Source organism: Lacerta agilis, chromosome 16 (assembly GCF_009819535.1).
Source record: "Lacerta agilis isolate rLacAgi1 chromosome 16, rLacAgi1.pri, whole genome shotgun sequence".
NCBI classification, from domain to species: Eukaryota; Metazoa; Chordata; class Lepidosauria; order Squamata; family Lacertidae; genus Lacerta; species Lacerta agilis.
Genome location: NC_046327.1, coordinates 37,471,709 through 37,488,255, shown reverse-complemented (window position 1 = coordinate 37,488,255; position 16,547 = coordinate 37,471,709). Strand labels below are relative to the sequence as shown.

At 47.5% G+C, this 16,547-nt stretch overlaps 1 protein-coding gene across 1 annotated transcript in view; it reads left to right on the top strand.

The window, feature by feature from the left end:
• Positions 1 to 16,547, top strand: part of L1CAM (L1 cell adhesion molecule) — a 96,519-nt gene that overhangs the window by 54,894 nt on the left and 25,078 nt on the right. Inside the window, 7 exon segments of the mRNA XM_033172699.1 lie at positions 17 to 141; positions 1,016 to 1,117; positions 2,332 to 2,529; positions 3,438 to 3,508; positions 10,067 to 10,175; positions 10,178 to 10,282; positions 12,243 to 12,358. Coding sequence (XP_033028590.1) covers positions 17 to 141; positions 1,016 to 1,117; positions 2,332 to 2,529; positions 3,438 to 3,508; positions 10,067 to 10,175; positions 10,178 to 10,282; positions 12,243 to 12,358 — 826 coding nt within the window.

Here is a 16,547-nt window from a genome sequence, read left to right as displayed (position 1 = left end):
TTTATCCACCTGCTAGGTATTTCATCAATGACACATCCCTGACCATCACTGACCTGGACTATTCTGACCAAGGAATATACACCTGCCGGGCTTGGACAGCTCTTGACTCTGTGGAGAAAAGTGCCAAGCTTTGGGTATATGGCAAGTACCAAAAAAAGGAGAAATCAGATATGGGTTCTTTTACCTCTTGTAAAATGGTTGTCTTGGGTTCCTTAGGCTCCAAAATTACTGAGAGAGCAAAGTGATGGTAAGTGAGGTAGTTGCTGCAGCTGGTAGATTTGGGGCACATGTTTTTGGTTTTTGATGTTTTGAGAAGAAGAAGAGTTTGGATTTGATATCCCGCTTTTCACTACCCGAAGGAGTCTCAAAGCGGCTCACATTCTCCTTTCCCTTCCTCCCCCACAACAAACCCTCTGTGAGGTGAGTGGGGCTGAGAGACTTCAAAGAAGTGTGACTAGCCCAAGGTCACCCAGCAGCTGCATGTGGAGGAGCGGAGACGCGAACCCAGTTCACCATATTACGAGACTGCCACTCTTAACCACTACACCACACTGGCTGGTGCTACTATAAAAGGGAACTCAAGGTGGGGGGGGGGCAGAGTGAGAGAGAGAGAAGTGATGCTTTCTTCTGACCGGGAGATGTACATAAACATTAAAGATCCTTCAACATGCCCCCAAAGGCATCTGTGAAGCAAGTTTTATTTGAGTCCGGGTTGTGAGGAAATTGATATAAGTGTGTATGGGAGAGAGATACATGTTTAAAAGACAAATATTTATTAACTAAAACTACTTCCATTTCTAGATAGCCTTATAAGTTAGTGAAATAATAATAACATTCATTATACCATGGGGTGGGGTGGGGAGAGACAGAGCTGCCATTTGGAATTTTAATCTCAGGATCCAAAATGTTTTGGGTCAGCTCTGGGAAAGCTGCTAGAGGAGATACCAAAAAGATTTGGGGCATTTATCCTGCGGTCACTCCCTCATCATTGCTCACATGATGGTCTCTCTTTCAGGCAGTCCTGGCCCTGTGTCAAATCTGGAACTGTCGGAGCAGCAGGACTGGCAGGTGAAGTTGACATGGACACCAGGAGATGATCACAACAGGCCTATCAAGGGTAAGAAACAGGGCTGAGTGCCCTGTGCTGCTTAGAGCCAGCATTGTCACGTTATCAGCTTGGAATCCTCACTCAGAGCCTCCGAATCCTTGGCTTTTCTTCAAAACTCTCAAATGTGGGATGTGTTTGGGAGGGAGGGCAGGATCCAGTCACACCATGGGCAATGACAGGATGAGGAAACATGGGGGCAGCTATTCCCCCTACCAAATAAATCATAACCCTCAGATTTCCAGATTTCATTTTTTAAAAAATCTGTAGAGCCTGATATGATGCAAAATGTGCGCACACTATTATCTTTTTGTTTTGCAAAACTAGCCTAATACCCCTTTCAGTGTTTTACTTTGCCCCCCTCCCCCAATTCCTGCATATGCCCATAAACTTTATCTTCCTCCTGTACCCTTATTTCTTCCTTTGTCAGCAGCTCCTGAAATCACCTCAGCAGAACAACCATATTCGCCAGTGGATTATCCACAGGTCCTCCACACCTAGCTACATTTAAAACAAAGACAGGATAAATACTAGAGTTACCTGCAACCTGAACTTGTTTTAAAAATTGAAAGGCATCTTTGGCCACGATTCTCTATGGATGCGGAATGGCATCACTCTGCGGTTTCCCTGTGGTGAAGGCCCTATTATTATTTGCAATAGAAGGCAGGGTAGGGCCGTAAGGACCATGGCTGTAAATGCATCATATGCTTATAGCACTTCCCTACCACTACCAATGTATTTTGGCATTTAAACTGAGGTGCTTTTTTTACCTGGATCTGTTTATAAAGAATTTCATTAGTATGCGCTTTAGACTCACAGCTCATTTTTGTAAGTATAGAACTAAACATCTCAAGTGTGACAAACAACTGTTAGAAAGTGCTTGTCTCCTGCAGGTATTCTTGTCAGAAAGCCATAAGGGGTTCGTTCTGACTCCTTGCTGGGTTTGTTGCTGTATTATGTGTGAAGCAATGCAATGCTTCATTTGAGATATACTTGGAACCGGAAGCTCTGTTTAAGTCACACATTTGCTCCAATGTTATTTTCGCCGGCGTGTGCAGACTGCCTGCAGGAAAGTGAGTGCTTCTGAGCATGTGCAGAGAATGCATCTCTTTCCCAGTTGGTTGTGGTGGGGCTTCCCAGTGAAAGGCTGTGTGATGACCTTCATTATTTCTGGGAGGGGCTTAGTCTGTCAGACAATTGACATGTGGCCTTTACTCTCCCCACAGAGTATACTGTATTTTGTGATGAAAGCAACTTTGGGCAAGGAAAAATGGAAAAGTTAACCACCGTACCAGGAAACCAGCCGTGGGCCACGCTTCACCTTTCCCCATTCCGGAAATACAACTTCTATGTGAAGGCCAGAAATGATCATGGGGATAGTGTGCTGAATTCCCACCCTGTCAGCTATGTCACAAATCCTGCAGGTAAGGAGGCCCACAGTGCCAAGGAGAAGCATGTTTGGGGCTTAGGTGTTCTATATGCATCGCTCCCTGTAGTAGGGCCAGCCCACCCACGAGGAAAGGTGAGGCAATTGCCTCAAGCGGCAGGATCCACAGGGATGGGAGATCCAGGCCCCAAGGAATGCATTGCCCACTGCTGCTGGTACTGCATGCTCTTTGGAAGCCGAATCTGCTGCTTCCTTGGCAGCCTCCCCCCCACCCCTGGCCACCTCTACAGCGGCCTCTTGGTGAGTAAGAGGGGCTGCTACTCTCCTCCCGCCCTTGTTCCCAATGTAGACCTTTATTCCTTGCTCCTGATGTAGATCTTCATTTGACCCTTCTTCCCTGCCAGTGGCAGTGGGGGTGGGGGTGGCATTTTGTGGTTCGCCTCAGTTGCCAAAGTTTATTGAACCAGCCCTGCCTTGTAAGAATCAACAATGCTTATGATACACATGCACATATGCACACAGACCAACTGAGCTATCCAGACAAATGGGGCCCTGCAACAAAATGTTACAGCTCAGAGTGCTTCTGTTCAGGGTTCCAGCCACACTATTCCATTCCTCCCCACACCAGGCTTCCCCCCCCCCCACCGGCCTGCAACAGGCAGAATTTCATAGCCACTGAGCATGCACAGATTGGACTGCTTTAAGGGTTTTCCACTGTTAATTCTCCTGTTTATTAATTTCTGAAAACCTTGGGATTTCAGCCAAGCCTGCTGTTACTTCCCTCATGTGTGATACTGTTTTGGCTACTCACAGCCCAAACGTGAGAAAGAGAGGGAAAGAGAGTGGCTTGACATAAGAAAATGCCATTACCTGCCTCTTAGTCATGGCGGTGCTTTATCTGAGCTGATATATAAGCAAACCTAACTGTGATCCATTCCTTTCTAGCCCCCAAGCGGAATCCATCTGATGTCAAAGGAAAGGGGAACGAGACTACTAATATGATCATCACCTGGACGGTAAAATATAAATACTCTTGGTATCCCTTGATCTCCTCCTCCTCCTCCTCCTCCACAATGTTAGTATCATAGCTGACTTAGCAGCATGTTGAGCAAACACAAGAGTTGCTGTTGAATTTTGCCTAAACCTAAATTCTGAGGTGAATTTGGGTATTTCTGCAAGGCACACAAGCAATATGTTCCTGGAGGCTAGTTGCTTTGTATGAGTGTTGCTTTGTGTGGTCCAATTGAGCCACACATATTATCTTGTTGTTGTAATCTTAACAATAACCTTGTAAGGTTGGTCAGTTTTGTTATCTCCATGCCTCACTGAGCAAGAAACATCACATATTCAGCACTTTGCTCTTGCACCTCTGCTGCAGCATCTGTCAATGTGCTGGCTAAACAATTCAGAACACAAAGAGCCACTCACAGCATGGGGTGGACCTAACACAATGCATAGCATGTCCCCAGCAGAAGCCACCCATGGTACGAAATCAAGCAGACGTTAAGGTCTGAACAAAGTCACTCAAGTATCTATCTATCTATCTATCTATCTATCTATCTATGCATGCCACTTTCCCCAAAAGTCAGTGTACAAACAAAAAACTCAGGGCTTCATAATACTACATATAAAAGCCTTTTTAAACAAAGTCAACCCCAAAGCAATCTAATATACGAATCAACCACAGGTCATGCTGCTTTAATTTATCCCAGGATACAAAACAAAGGTCAAAATCAGAGGATTTCACATACATGATCTCAGTATTCCTTACAACAACCCTGTAAAGTAGGCCGAGCATTCTTATCCCTTTATTTCAGGTGTCAGGGGCACTGAACTGGAGGTGGTATTTGAGCCGGCTCTTTCCAGCTCACACTCATTTCACTTTCAGTCACTATATTTAGGATTCTGGGAATAATCTTCCCCTGAGTGAGACGGGCCAATGACCCTCTTGGTTCTGGGGGATTCCCGCCACCCTCCTCTCCTTCCTTAGCACACATTTTGGCTAATGACGTTGCTTCCTCTTTCTCGCTTCCTGTGTCCTCTACAGCCCAAATTACATGAGGGAGGTCCTGCATTTGTGTCTCTCTTTTGTGTCTGCTGCTATTCCAGCTCTGCAGAGCAAGTGTGTGTGAAAGAGAGAGAGAATGAGAGACTGGCCTCTTCACTGAGGTGGCACATGGAGTGTGGTGCCACAGGGTGCCGGTGTGGGGTGTTTCTATTGAGGCAACACAGTGCGCACACGCCACTTGGGCCCTTTATTATCTTCGCTCTGTTTGGGTTTGCTGTGTTGTTTGCATTCCCGTGCAAAGGGGCGGCATGTTCGTACTGCACTGTGTTTGACTGCCGGCTTGTGCTTGCCATAATGATGAGAACTTTGGGCTGCGTTCCCAGGAGGGAGCTGCTGCCAGACGCTTCCGTTCGGGGAGGCATATACCAAGTTCAGCTAGACAAATGTTATCACAATACAGGAGGTGGAGGGGACACTCTGTGTTAACCACAGCTGGCCTGGCATTGGTTGCCCCAACAGTTCAGTCTTGGCCCTGAGGGAGGGTTGCCATGTGGCTCCCATTTCCTGTTTAACCCAGGATTGTGGCTGCTGTCAAGAGGAATTATCTTCCTGATGATTACTTTTGTTTGGGACACCAGAGGGTATAGATTAGCATTCCCTACCCATCAAAGGGCAAGGTTGCAACCTGTGGTGTATCACTTCAGCCTCTTTAGGGGAACTTAATGTGCCTGATCAGAAGGTTGGCAGTTTGAACCACGTCAAAGTGCAAGTAGATAAACAGGTACGCTCCAGCAGGAAGGTAAATGGCATTTCCATGCACTGCTCTGGTCACCAGAAGCGCTTAGTCATGCTGGCCACATACTCGAAGCTGTCTGCGGACAAACGCCGGCTCCCTCAGCCAATAAAGCGAGATGAGCGCCGCAACTCCAGAGTAGTCCGCAACTGGACCTAATGGTCAGGGGTCCCTTTACCTAATGTACCTGAATGCTCCCTCGAGTTAAATAAAGAAATGGCTGCATGAAGCAAATAAGCATGTAAGTTTAGAAACGTTTTCAGCATAAACCTCCCTGATGTTCTAGGGAGAATTTTTTCCTCTCCCTCCTTTTTAAGTGAAAAGAACAGAAAAATGCATTTGTGTCATCATCCCTGTAGCCTGAAGTGGGTGCAGTCCAGGACACCAACCCCACAGTTTGTCACATGCACCCACTTCAGATACAGGTATGATGGCTGGTATCAGTTTGTACCATGGTCAAGCTAAGTTCATGATGGAGAATCTCATGTCATATGTAAGTTATGTCAATCTTTATACTTTATGATGAAAACCATAGAAATAAGTTCAGATTCACACACCTGTTCACACCAGCATCTAGAGGGAGAAGCAGCATCTGCTGAGTTTCTGCCTGCTGTATGACTCTCAAAAGTTTGGTGGCATCCTGCACCCACATCTACCTGAAAACTATGGCAACTACCCATCTAGTGAAGGAGTGAGGAGCAGTTTCTTATTTTTATTATTCCATTATTATTATTATTATTATTATATAATAATAATAAATTAAATACTGCCCTTCATCTGAAGATCACAGGGTGATTCACAACATAAAAATACAAAATGAGAACACAAGATACATAATAAACGAGAACAAAAACAGACCAATAACTCCCCCTGCCACAAACACATTTAAAAGGCCATAGAATTTTCAACCAGCCAAAGGCCTGGTTATAGAGAAACATTTTTGCCTGGTGCCTAAAGATGTGAAATGAAGATGCCAGTGAGCCTCTCGGGGAGAGCCTTCCACAGATGGGAGGCCACCACAGAAAAGATCCATTCTCATGTTGCCACCCTATGGGCCTCTCATGGAGGAAGCACATGGAGAAGGGCCTCAGCTGATGATTCCAGGGTCTGGAAGGTATTTGAGGTATTGAGGTCCTGAGCCGTTTAAGGTTTTATTGGTCAAAGCCAGCATTTTGAACTGTGCCCAGAAAGCAATGGGCAGCCAATGCAGTTGGGCCAGGATCAGCGTAATATGCTCAAACCATCTTGCCCCGGTGAGCAACCTGGCCACCAGATTCTGCACCAGCCAAAGTTTCTGAACCGTCTTCAGCAGTATAATGTGTTGCAGTAAAAAGCCTGGTCTTCACTTGGCTATGAAATGATCACAAGGATGGTACCTGGCAAATGTCCGTATAAAAGAACAGGAATGCACTTTCCCTTCAGGCGGTGTGTACATCAGTATTTACTCCAGCCCCAGTGCCCCCCCCCTCCCCACTGTTGTTTGAAGCCAAGTACCCCTGACACTAGCCACACTCCATTGTATTCTGCAGCTTTTTGAGGAATACTATTGAATGCACATTCCCTCAAACCAGGTTCCATTCAACTAGAAAATGAAAGGAGTGGTTAAGTCGAGGTGTGCATGTGCGGATGAACAGCACATGCACAGCTGAGAGCTCCAGTGATTGGAGTTCAGCGTGGGGAAGCAAATCAGGTAATGGGCATGGGGTGAAAATATCCCCACCCCCAATTTGGTGTGGACAGAAGCATAAGAAATGAGCTTGAAACACAGCAGGGAAGAGGTGGGCCGGATAACAACCTTGCAGTGTTTTAAGCCACTAATTTTTACATAGCCTTAGTTTCAGGTTGCCCTGATTCAACGGCAGCCTAAAAGGCGTAGCAGATTGAAATTTGCAGGTGAAGCATTTCCTAGCATAGAAATTTTAAGTGGTGAAGTGGGGAGATAAAAAAGGAAGGACAGTACCTGTTCCAGAGCCCAACAGGGACAAAAAAGTGGAGTTTGCAAGGTGCTGAAGGTCCCCCCCCCAGCATTCCAGTTTTCTACTGTTCGTGTTTCAGGTGTAAGAATGCTTTATGCAGGGCAGTAAATTACTTTGGCATCTCAAATGAGACATCTCTTATTTTATAGTGGGTAAGGAAAAAGCAACTCTGTTGTATTTGTTTCAGCTTAGAGGGACTTCCCAGAGTGAGATCTTTAACCCAGGGTAAAACTGGGAAAGAAGCCCGGAAGCATTGAAACTTCTAGCCTCATAAGAAGTTTGTGAACAGAAGCATTTAACTAGAAAGTTCTCCTTTGCTTTGCTCAGCAGATGATAGCAGTGGACCAGTCTTTTGTTAGTAGTGAGGGAGTAGCACTGAGTAAAAAGAAGTGATGGGGAGTTCTACTCATTGACATCGAGTAGCAGCCTGTGTGGGATTTTTTTACACAGGGTAGAATGGGTACATAAAGCCCATTTTATTGCACAGAAAGACAAAGGGTGGAATTCAGTGTTGCGCTACAGAATGTTTCATCAGCACAACATTTCAACTGCGCAGGAAAACAGTCTCTGTGTTCCTTCTTTCTGTGGGTTCTCCTGACCCTCCAGAGTGGAATTGGGGAAGTGGGGGCACTTGGGGAGGAGAGCAGGGAAAACCCTGCTGTGCTAGTGGGAGTCCTTGTGCTACTTCTGCTAAATGAACCACATTCTTGAATACGCCCAAGGAAATCTGTTATTCAGGAGGAACAAAGTTCATATTCCTTCTGATGAAGAGTTCTTACTTGACATGCACTGAGGCGTAACAACAGCAAAAATGGAGTGGTCTTGAAAACAAACCATATTTTTCCTTCTGCACCTAGTGAGGTTTGCCTCCTTGTGTGGGAAGCCTTGGAGGAACAAAACATTGCCTTTTCAATTTCTGCTTTAGGCTGTGATTAAAGTCACAAGAGCCAAAGGTCAGTTGAAGAAAGGTGTCAGGCCCCGTAATTGTTCAGAGCCTAGCAGGGCCGGATTTAGGTTTGATGAGGCCCTAAGCTACTAAGCTATATGTCCAGCTGTCCTTTGTCAACAACGAATTGTCGCTGTTTTTTGTGTTGAATATATGCTATGGTAATTTATGGACCTAATAGGTCATTTGCCACTGTTGCTGTATGTAGGTTTTGTTTTATTTGTTTTTAATCTTATATTTTTGAAATGTACATCCAGTTTTTGTTTTTGTGGGGCCCTAAGCTATAGCTTATTTAGCTTATATGTAAATCCGACACTGGAGCCTATCATGGAGTGGGGAAGATAGAACCTTTGCTCAGGTGGGTCCCCCTTGGTCTTCTAAGCCACTGCCTCCCCTGCTGGACCCTTGGAAAAGTGTGGCACTTCTGACGCAACGTTTCTCATGGGGTCGTGTCCGGCTTTCAGAGCTAGACCTGGGACCACACACCAGGAGTAGAAAGATATGCTTCCAGTGTCTGGGCTGCTGGACAAGCCCTTTCTCCTGACCCCAATGCTCATGCATCCCTTTGACAAGGAGAGAAGAGGATGCAGCACTTTCCCTTCTTCTCCAGGTGGGGCTGCCAAGCTCATACCCAGACATCCATTTAACTCAGTTCCTCCTGTGATCCTTCTGCTGGCCTCTCTCTTTTGTATGCGCAGGGCAAGTGTTCACTACTGCAAACAGAGGAAGAAGGTGGAGAATAGGTCTGGGGTTGGCATGGACAGGAGCTCCTTGTTCTGTGCATTTGAAAGTAAACCACTGGTTCTCCAGCTGCTGTCCTGGCAGGCCTGCAAGGAATTCCCTTATATATTCCAAGCATTCTCTTTTTATTTTCAAATGGGACAGTTCCCCTGCTCCTCTCTGTATATCTGTCTCAGCTTTTACAAAAGTGAGCCAAGTCCTCTTCCCACCCCACACCCAGGCTGCAGCTTATCTCATCACATCCCCACTGCGGGACGGGGGCTAGTCGTACTGTGGCCTCAGGACTGAAGGAGAAAAGCGGCTAAAGTAGCAGACCTAGGCCAAGGCAATCTGAATTCAAATCTCGTTGGGTGCTCCTTGAGTAGGTCACTGAAGCTTTGCCTGCAAAAACCCGCTCTTTAAACTGAATTGGAGCAATCCACAGAAAACCCGAATTGCCATTTGTTGTGATTCAGCTTTAAAGAGCGGGTTTTCCTGGGAAAGCGGTTGGACACAGAGCATTGGACCTGCGGCTGGGTGGAAGGAGGTTACAGGTAAGGGTGCATAGGTCCAGAGTGAAAGGGGGCATGCTTTTCATTTTCTCCCAACACTAGGTTTGGCAAAATAAAGGAAAGAAAAGTACTTCATCACTTAACCATAACTAGCACAGAACTTACTACCATCAGATGAGGTGGTTTTAATCTGTTTTAGTATATTAATTTTGTTTTTGTATGTTTGAAAGTATGGTTGTGAATTTCCCTCCATTTTATTGTTTTGTCTTTTTTGTAGACTATTTGAAGTTTTCTTTGCAATCAAGCAGTGTATAAATTTTATGAAATATAAATGAAATGAAAACAGCCCATAAGGTTAGGTGGCTTCCCCCTGCTTCACATGACCTCATGCAGAATACATATTAGCCAAAGACTCAGCCATGATGGTTAAAGTGGCAGCTGCATGAACAGAGGCAAAAGCTGGGGAAGCTCCATGCATTTATTGCTCCGCTTCTGGCTGGTTGCGTTTGGAGTAGACGGGCCTCTTCCCTGATCCAGCACGGGTGCTCTGATGTTCAGCATTGCTGTTCCCCATTCCTGTACCTCCTCTGACCCCCAACCCTCACCCCTTGCCTTTCAGCCATTGCCTCGCAGGGAGTGGAACGCCCCGATGCTGAAATACCTTGTGCAGTGGCGACCAAGGAACCACGAGCAGTGGAACAAGGTGGAGGTGGAGCGCCCCCCTGTGGTGGACGGACACCCCTGTCTTCTCCCTACGAGATTAAAGTGCAGGCGCAGAATGGCTTTGGCAAAGGACCTGAACCGCACACCACTCTTGGCTACTCTGGGGAGGGTGGTGAGTAGGGAGGGCGGGGAGCTGCTATTGTGGAAGGGGGAGATGTAGGGACAAGCGTGTCAGTTTGGATTTTTACCCATCGAGGCCACCTCAGGTGTTCTGGGTAGGTAGGAACCCATCAAACAAAGCCAGGTTAAAGCCAGCAGAACACCTTTTTAAAAAGGCATATTTAATCAAGGGTGTCTCACTAGGATCAGAAAAAGTTTGGCTCTGTTGTCACTAGGATTTTAATGCAGACCTACCTAATTCAGGGTTGTCATCAACCAAGCTCCACTCCAAGCAGATGTAATGAAATCAATACGATTGTGGGTGAGATCCTGCCCATTTTGGGTCTTGTGTGAAATCGGCATGAATGGCAATGTTACTTCTTCGGCCGTGGCAGACATGGCTAGGCACACAGTGATGGCACAGCGGGATATGTGGGCAGCGGTGGCAGCAACAGATATCATGGTAGCAGTAGCAGGGCAAGGCAGAACTTCCCTTCTCACCTCAAGCAGTGAAACGGGATGCACTTCCCCTGGATACAACCCCTAGACTTTCCGAAACAATATGCAAATCGAAAGGCAGATATCATTTGCATTCTGCATGTCTCTGTATTTTGTGCTACAGTTCTCCAACCAAATAATACAAGTGTAAGGAGGAAGTGTGCATAAAACATCATATATAAGTGAAAATAACATGCATTTTATTATGCATAATCACTTGCAAACCTTTGTATATTAGGCAAAATTGCATAGCGAAATATATGTATTAGGAGAAATCTCCACTAAAAGGCTGGCACATTTTTGAGGACTTTTTTTTTAAAAAGCCTCCTCACGTGTCATATTGCTTTCCAGAACAACTAGGTCCACACCCAAGTATCAGGCCTGGCCCTGCCATTAGATCAGGGTGGGGTGGCTAACCTTTTGGGGCCAAGAACTGAATTGAAGTATAAAAGTAGCTGAAGTATAAAACTGGGCAAGACCACAATGTAAAAGTGGGCATGGTAAAAAAAAGGGGGGGAGGGATGCATGGGTTGGATGAGGGACAAAAACCCCATTTGACATCATAAATTCACAACAGGGGACCTTTGAGAACAGTCAGTAATTTTATTTTTTTAAAAAATTAATTACAAATTTATGGGGCCTTGGGGGCGGATCACAAGAAAAAAAATTGGCATCATGGCAAGCGACCCATAAGAACAGTCAAAAATATATGTATACAGTGGTACCTCGGGTTACATACGCTTCAGGTTACGTATGCTTCAGGTTACAGACTCCACTAACCCAGAAATAACGCTTCAGGTTAAGAACAGAAATTGTGCTCTGGTGGCGCAGCGGCAATGGGAGGTCCCATTAGCTAAAGTGGTGCTTCAGGTTAAGAACGGTTTCAGGTTAAGAACGGACCTCCGGAACGAATTAAGTACGTAACCAGAGGTACCACTGTTAATATATATATATATATATATATATATATATATATATCTCTCACACTTCTGTTTGTCCATGAGTTCCAGGCATCAGTTTGAGAGATTTATCTTTTCTCCCACTGCTTTCCCTGGGAAAACCTGCTATTTACTGCTGAATCGGGACAAACATCAATTGGGTTCTCTGCAGATCACTGTTTGTTGATGCAGTGGTAAACAGTGGGTTTTCCCAGCGAAGGCAGGGGAGAAACGACCCCCCCTCTTGCACCCTTGCTTAGAATCATGGGACAAACAGAAGTGTGGATAGCCCTTAAGTGATTTTTTTGGTGCCTTCTGGGACCTTGGGCCACAGGTGAGCACTGTTGCATTTGGTGAGGTGGCTGCCACAAGGCCGAGGGCACTGTCCCTGTGCCCGCCTTGATGCAAGAGCCATCTTGCCAGTCCAGCCAGTTTGGTCTCGGGTAGAGAAACGTTTTGGGCCTGCTCAAGTTCTCTCAGGCCCTCTCTTCTTCTTGCCTGGCCACATCTGAATGGGATTAATTGCTCTCCCTACAGTACCCGAAGCCGTCCCTGAGAATATGGGAATTATGGTAATCAACAGCACAACCATCAAGGTTTCCTGGAGCCTGCTTCACAGACAGAAGATTTTCGGCCACCTCAGGGGATTTAAGGTAAGGGCAAAACCTCACCTCAGTAGCAGGCAGGGGGGCAGCTTCTGCAGAGGTCTGTTCATGTTTACTTGTTTGTTTTCAGAACTTATATCCCATTCTTCAATTAAATTTCCCCAGACCCATTACAATGCTGCTCTGTCACTAGCAAAACCAAAATAATAGTACAGTATGTTACGGAAATTACCGGGTCGAGAAGGCTCAGCTCCCGGTCCTACGGAGAAAGCCCGTGGTTCGCTGCGGAGGCAATGGAGACCAGCCGGAGATTGGAGCAAAAGCAAAGGAGTTTATTGCGCAACAAGGTTCAGGAGGATCCGAACCCCGAACAAAGGGTGTCCTGGACTTTTAAAAGTTCCCGCGATAGCCCAGAATGCATAGCGAAATACATCACAGAAACGTCAGAGATGGGGAGGGGAGAGAGGAGGTTACAGTAAAATTTACATAGGGGAAAAACAAGTTTTACATATCAAGAGGGGTGACAGGAACCGGTGAATGGATTAGGGTGGGTGCAATATACATTGTGAGTTTCCACTAGGGAACAATAGGAAACTTCTGGGAGGATGTCTGCTGTCATGGCAACAGATCGATGGATTATCGGGAGGGGTGCATTCCATCCTGCACCTGGATGAGGACGTGACTCGCTGCTAAACGGATTATGGAAGTTGCCAGGTTGAGAGTCCAAAAGTTATACAGTATCGAAATAATATACTTCTGATGATCGGAGGGTGGCGGGAACCGAGGGGTTAGAAAGGGTATTTTATAAGGAGCAGATAGACACTCGAATCAAGCAGATCGGATTTTGCGTTGCTGAGATATTAATTTTTATGTTATTTTACTGTCTGAGCTGTCAAACTGCCCACCCACAGTCTAAATAAGTCCACTTGCAACATTGTAGCAGTTCATAATTAATAGCTTCCCAAACTAGATACATTTTGGTTTCGGTTCCATTGTTCTCGCAGCAGGGAGCCTGTCAATACCCACTTAGCGTGCAGTCAAGCGTGAAGGTGATGATTGAATCATAGTAGCTGAGCTGAACGTTCCATTTTGCAGGCTGAGCTGAATGCATGCTCCTGATTGGTGGGTTTCCCGTTCATTGAGAAAATGGAGCGTGTATGGAGCGCTGTTTGACAGGAGCGCCTTTCCGGAGGCTTTTCGGGGCGCAGATCGGGACATTTAGGGGAAACCCTTTATCGCGAGGGTTTTATGTGGTGCTTGTGCGACTTGTGTGGTGAAGGGGTACCCGCTCATCGTCGGGGGGGGGCAAAGAGAAGAGAAGAGGCTTCCAAGTCCCGCACTTGGCAGCGCGGGGGTCCCGCGAGGAGGCTGCGCGGTGGGGGAAGGTGGTGGCTGGTAAATTTCCCTATCAGTCCCGCACTTGGAGATAAGATTTGTATTCTGGTTCGCAGAACCACAAATCCTTTTCTCCACACCTACACCTCCGTAACTTGGTACTCACCTTCCCCACGCGCCTCGGCTGGTAGTATTCAGGGAGAGCGGGCCGGTCATTGTTGGATGCCAACATCGGGGCAGGCACGGTGGGCTGTCAAAAGCCAGCTGATCGGAGTATGATGAGCTGTCACACGGCTGTCAAAGTGGCAGGTAGTCATACTGGCGAGCTGTCAAAGGTGGCCAACGGGGAAACAGGGTGCGCTGTCAAATAGCTGTCAAACAGCTGTCAAAGTGGTGAGTCCGAAAATGCGGAGAACTGTCAAACAAACGTCAAACGGCAAGCAGTCAGAATAAGGCAAGCTGTCAAAGCAGTGAGTCCGAAAATGTGGAGAACTGTCAAACAGCTGTCAAACGGCAAGCAGTCAGAATAAGGCAAGCGGTCAAAGCGGTGAGTCTGAAAATGTGGAGAACTGTCAAACAGCTGTCAAACGGCAAGCAGTCAGAATAAGGCAAGCTGTCAAAGCGGTGAGTCCGAAAATGTGGAGAACTGTCAAACAGCTGTCAAACGGCAAGCAGTCAGAATAAGGCAAGCTGTCAAAGCGGTGAGTCCGAAAATGTGGAGAACTGTCAAACAGCTGTCAAACGGCAAGCAGTCAGAATAAGGCAAGCTGTCAAAGCGGTGAGTCCGAAAATGTGGAGAACTGTCAAACAGCTGTCAAACGGCAGGCAGTCAGAATAGGGCAAGCTGTCAAAGCGGTGAGTCCGAAAATGTGGAGAACTGTCAAACAGCTGTCAAACGGCAGGCAGTCAGAATAGGGCAAGCTGTCAAAGCGGTGAGTCCGAAAATGTGGAGAACTGTCAAACAGCTGTCAAACGCTGTCAATAGCGGCAAGTCCGAAAATGGTCGGTGGGAACGATGTACGGGGACTCGGGAATGGTGAAGCAGGAACTGGGGTGCGATGCTGGGGTGCGGCGAACAGGAACTGGGGTGCGATGCTGGGGTACGATGATCAGGAACTGGGGTACGATGCTGGGGTACGGTGCTGGGGTACGAGGAACAGGAACTGGGGTACGATGCTGGGGTACGGTGCTGGGGTACGAGGAACAGGAACTGGGGTACGATGCTGGGGTACGGTGCTGGGGTACGAGGGACAGGAACTGGGGTGCGATGCTGGGGAGCGATGCTGGGGTGCGGTGAACAGGAACTGGGGTGCGGTGCTGGGGAGCGGTGAACAGGAACTGGGGTACGGTGGGCCGTACCCTCGGGTGTATGAAGAGTGGGAATTGAGCGCAGTTCAAGGGGAAGGGCTTGAAAGGTCCTGTTGGGGCATTCCTCATGTTCTCAAGTCGGAAGGAAGGGCTTGAACGAATTGCGGGTCAGTTTGAGCTGGCAGAGGGGCTCGGAAAGGATTTGGGGGGTGCGACTCTGCGGTTGGTTGGGCCGCCGAGACCTGGGTGCCTTGGGGTGGCCAATTCCCTTGTGGATGAGGTGGCACCATATGCTGGTTCTCATAACCCTGGGCCCAAGGAGGGTGCGAAGGAAAGGTGGCGTATGGTGAGTTTCCTCCAGGGAATGGGTAAGAGTTGGCTTCGACCCATGGGCTCCCTGGGTATAAATATGGGCAGTTACGTTTTAGGTGCCCTGGTTGAAACACAGGTGACAGGGGCCGGTGGATGGGCCCCAGGGTCGTGGCATGGATGGGCTGGCATTCAATCCTCCCCCTCTTCCTCGCCCCCTGCCTCCTCCCCTGGCCGGGAACCCTGGAGCTGGGAAGTAAGGGGTTTCCATACTGAGGGCAAGCACTGTCTCGTCCTCTGCCCTGGTGTCCATCTTTTTCTTTTCGTCTCGATTGTTAAAGACGGATTTTGCAATTGATAATATCTCACTAAAGGTTTTCCCGTCGTAACCAACTAGGAGATTCAAAGCTTTCCTTATGTCTGGTGTTGCTTGGTCCTTAAAGAAACCCTTTACTATTATCTCGTGGTGAGGATTTTCAGGGTCTATTCCACCCCAGGTTTTAATAGCTGCCACCAATCGAGAGTAATAGTCCGACGGGTGTTCATTGGGTCCCTGGATTACAGTTTGAACCTTAGTCCAGTTTATTGAGCGCTGTCCTGAAGCCTTGATGCCATCTAGGATGGCCCTTTTAAACAAGTTCAGACACCAGATGCCATTAGGGGTATTGTAGTCCCAGGCAGGGTTGGGTTCGATCCGGAGATCTCTAGGTGTCAAGGCCTCCACCCCTTGAGGTCTCCCTTCCTGGTAGTTTTCCTGATTTAGGGCTTCTTCAGCCTTACTGAGGATGTCAGCCTTTTCAGCCTCATTGAATAGGGCATTTAAGAGTACGTGGACATCAGTCCAAGAAGGGTGATGGGATGAGAAGATGGTTGCTATCTGCCTGTGGCATTTGTCAGGATCATCTCTTAGAGAGGGCATCGTGTTAGCCCAGTTAATCAGATCGGCAGTACGGAAGGGTTGATGGGTCTGTCGGTGGTATGGGTGGGGCCCCATCTGGGTCTGTCGGTGGTATGGGGAAAGCCCTCAGTGGCATCTGGAAGGAGGTTGCTTGGTGATTATTTCCCTTATTGCCTTTGGTACTTTCCTCGACAGACTGCTGGAGAGCGGATGGGGGGAAGGCGCCATGGTCTCTGACAGGAGATGGAGTGGAGTCAGGACCCACAAGCACGCCGGGCACCGCTACAGTCCCTTCCTGGCCGGCGAGGTGAACCAGTAGCTGGCCACCCTGTGCCTCCGCTTGGTTACTGGGACTGGTAGAGCTTTCGGGTCCCCGGGGTTGATTCT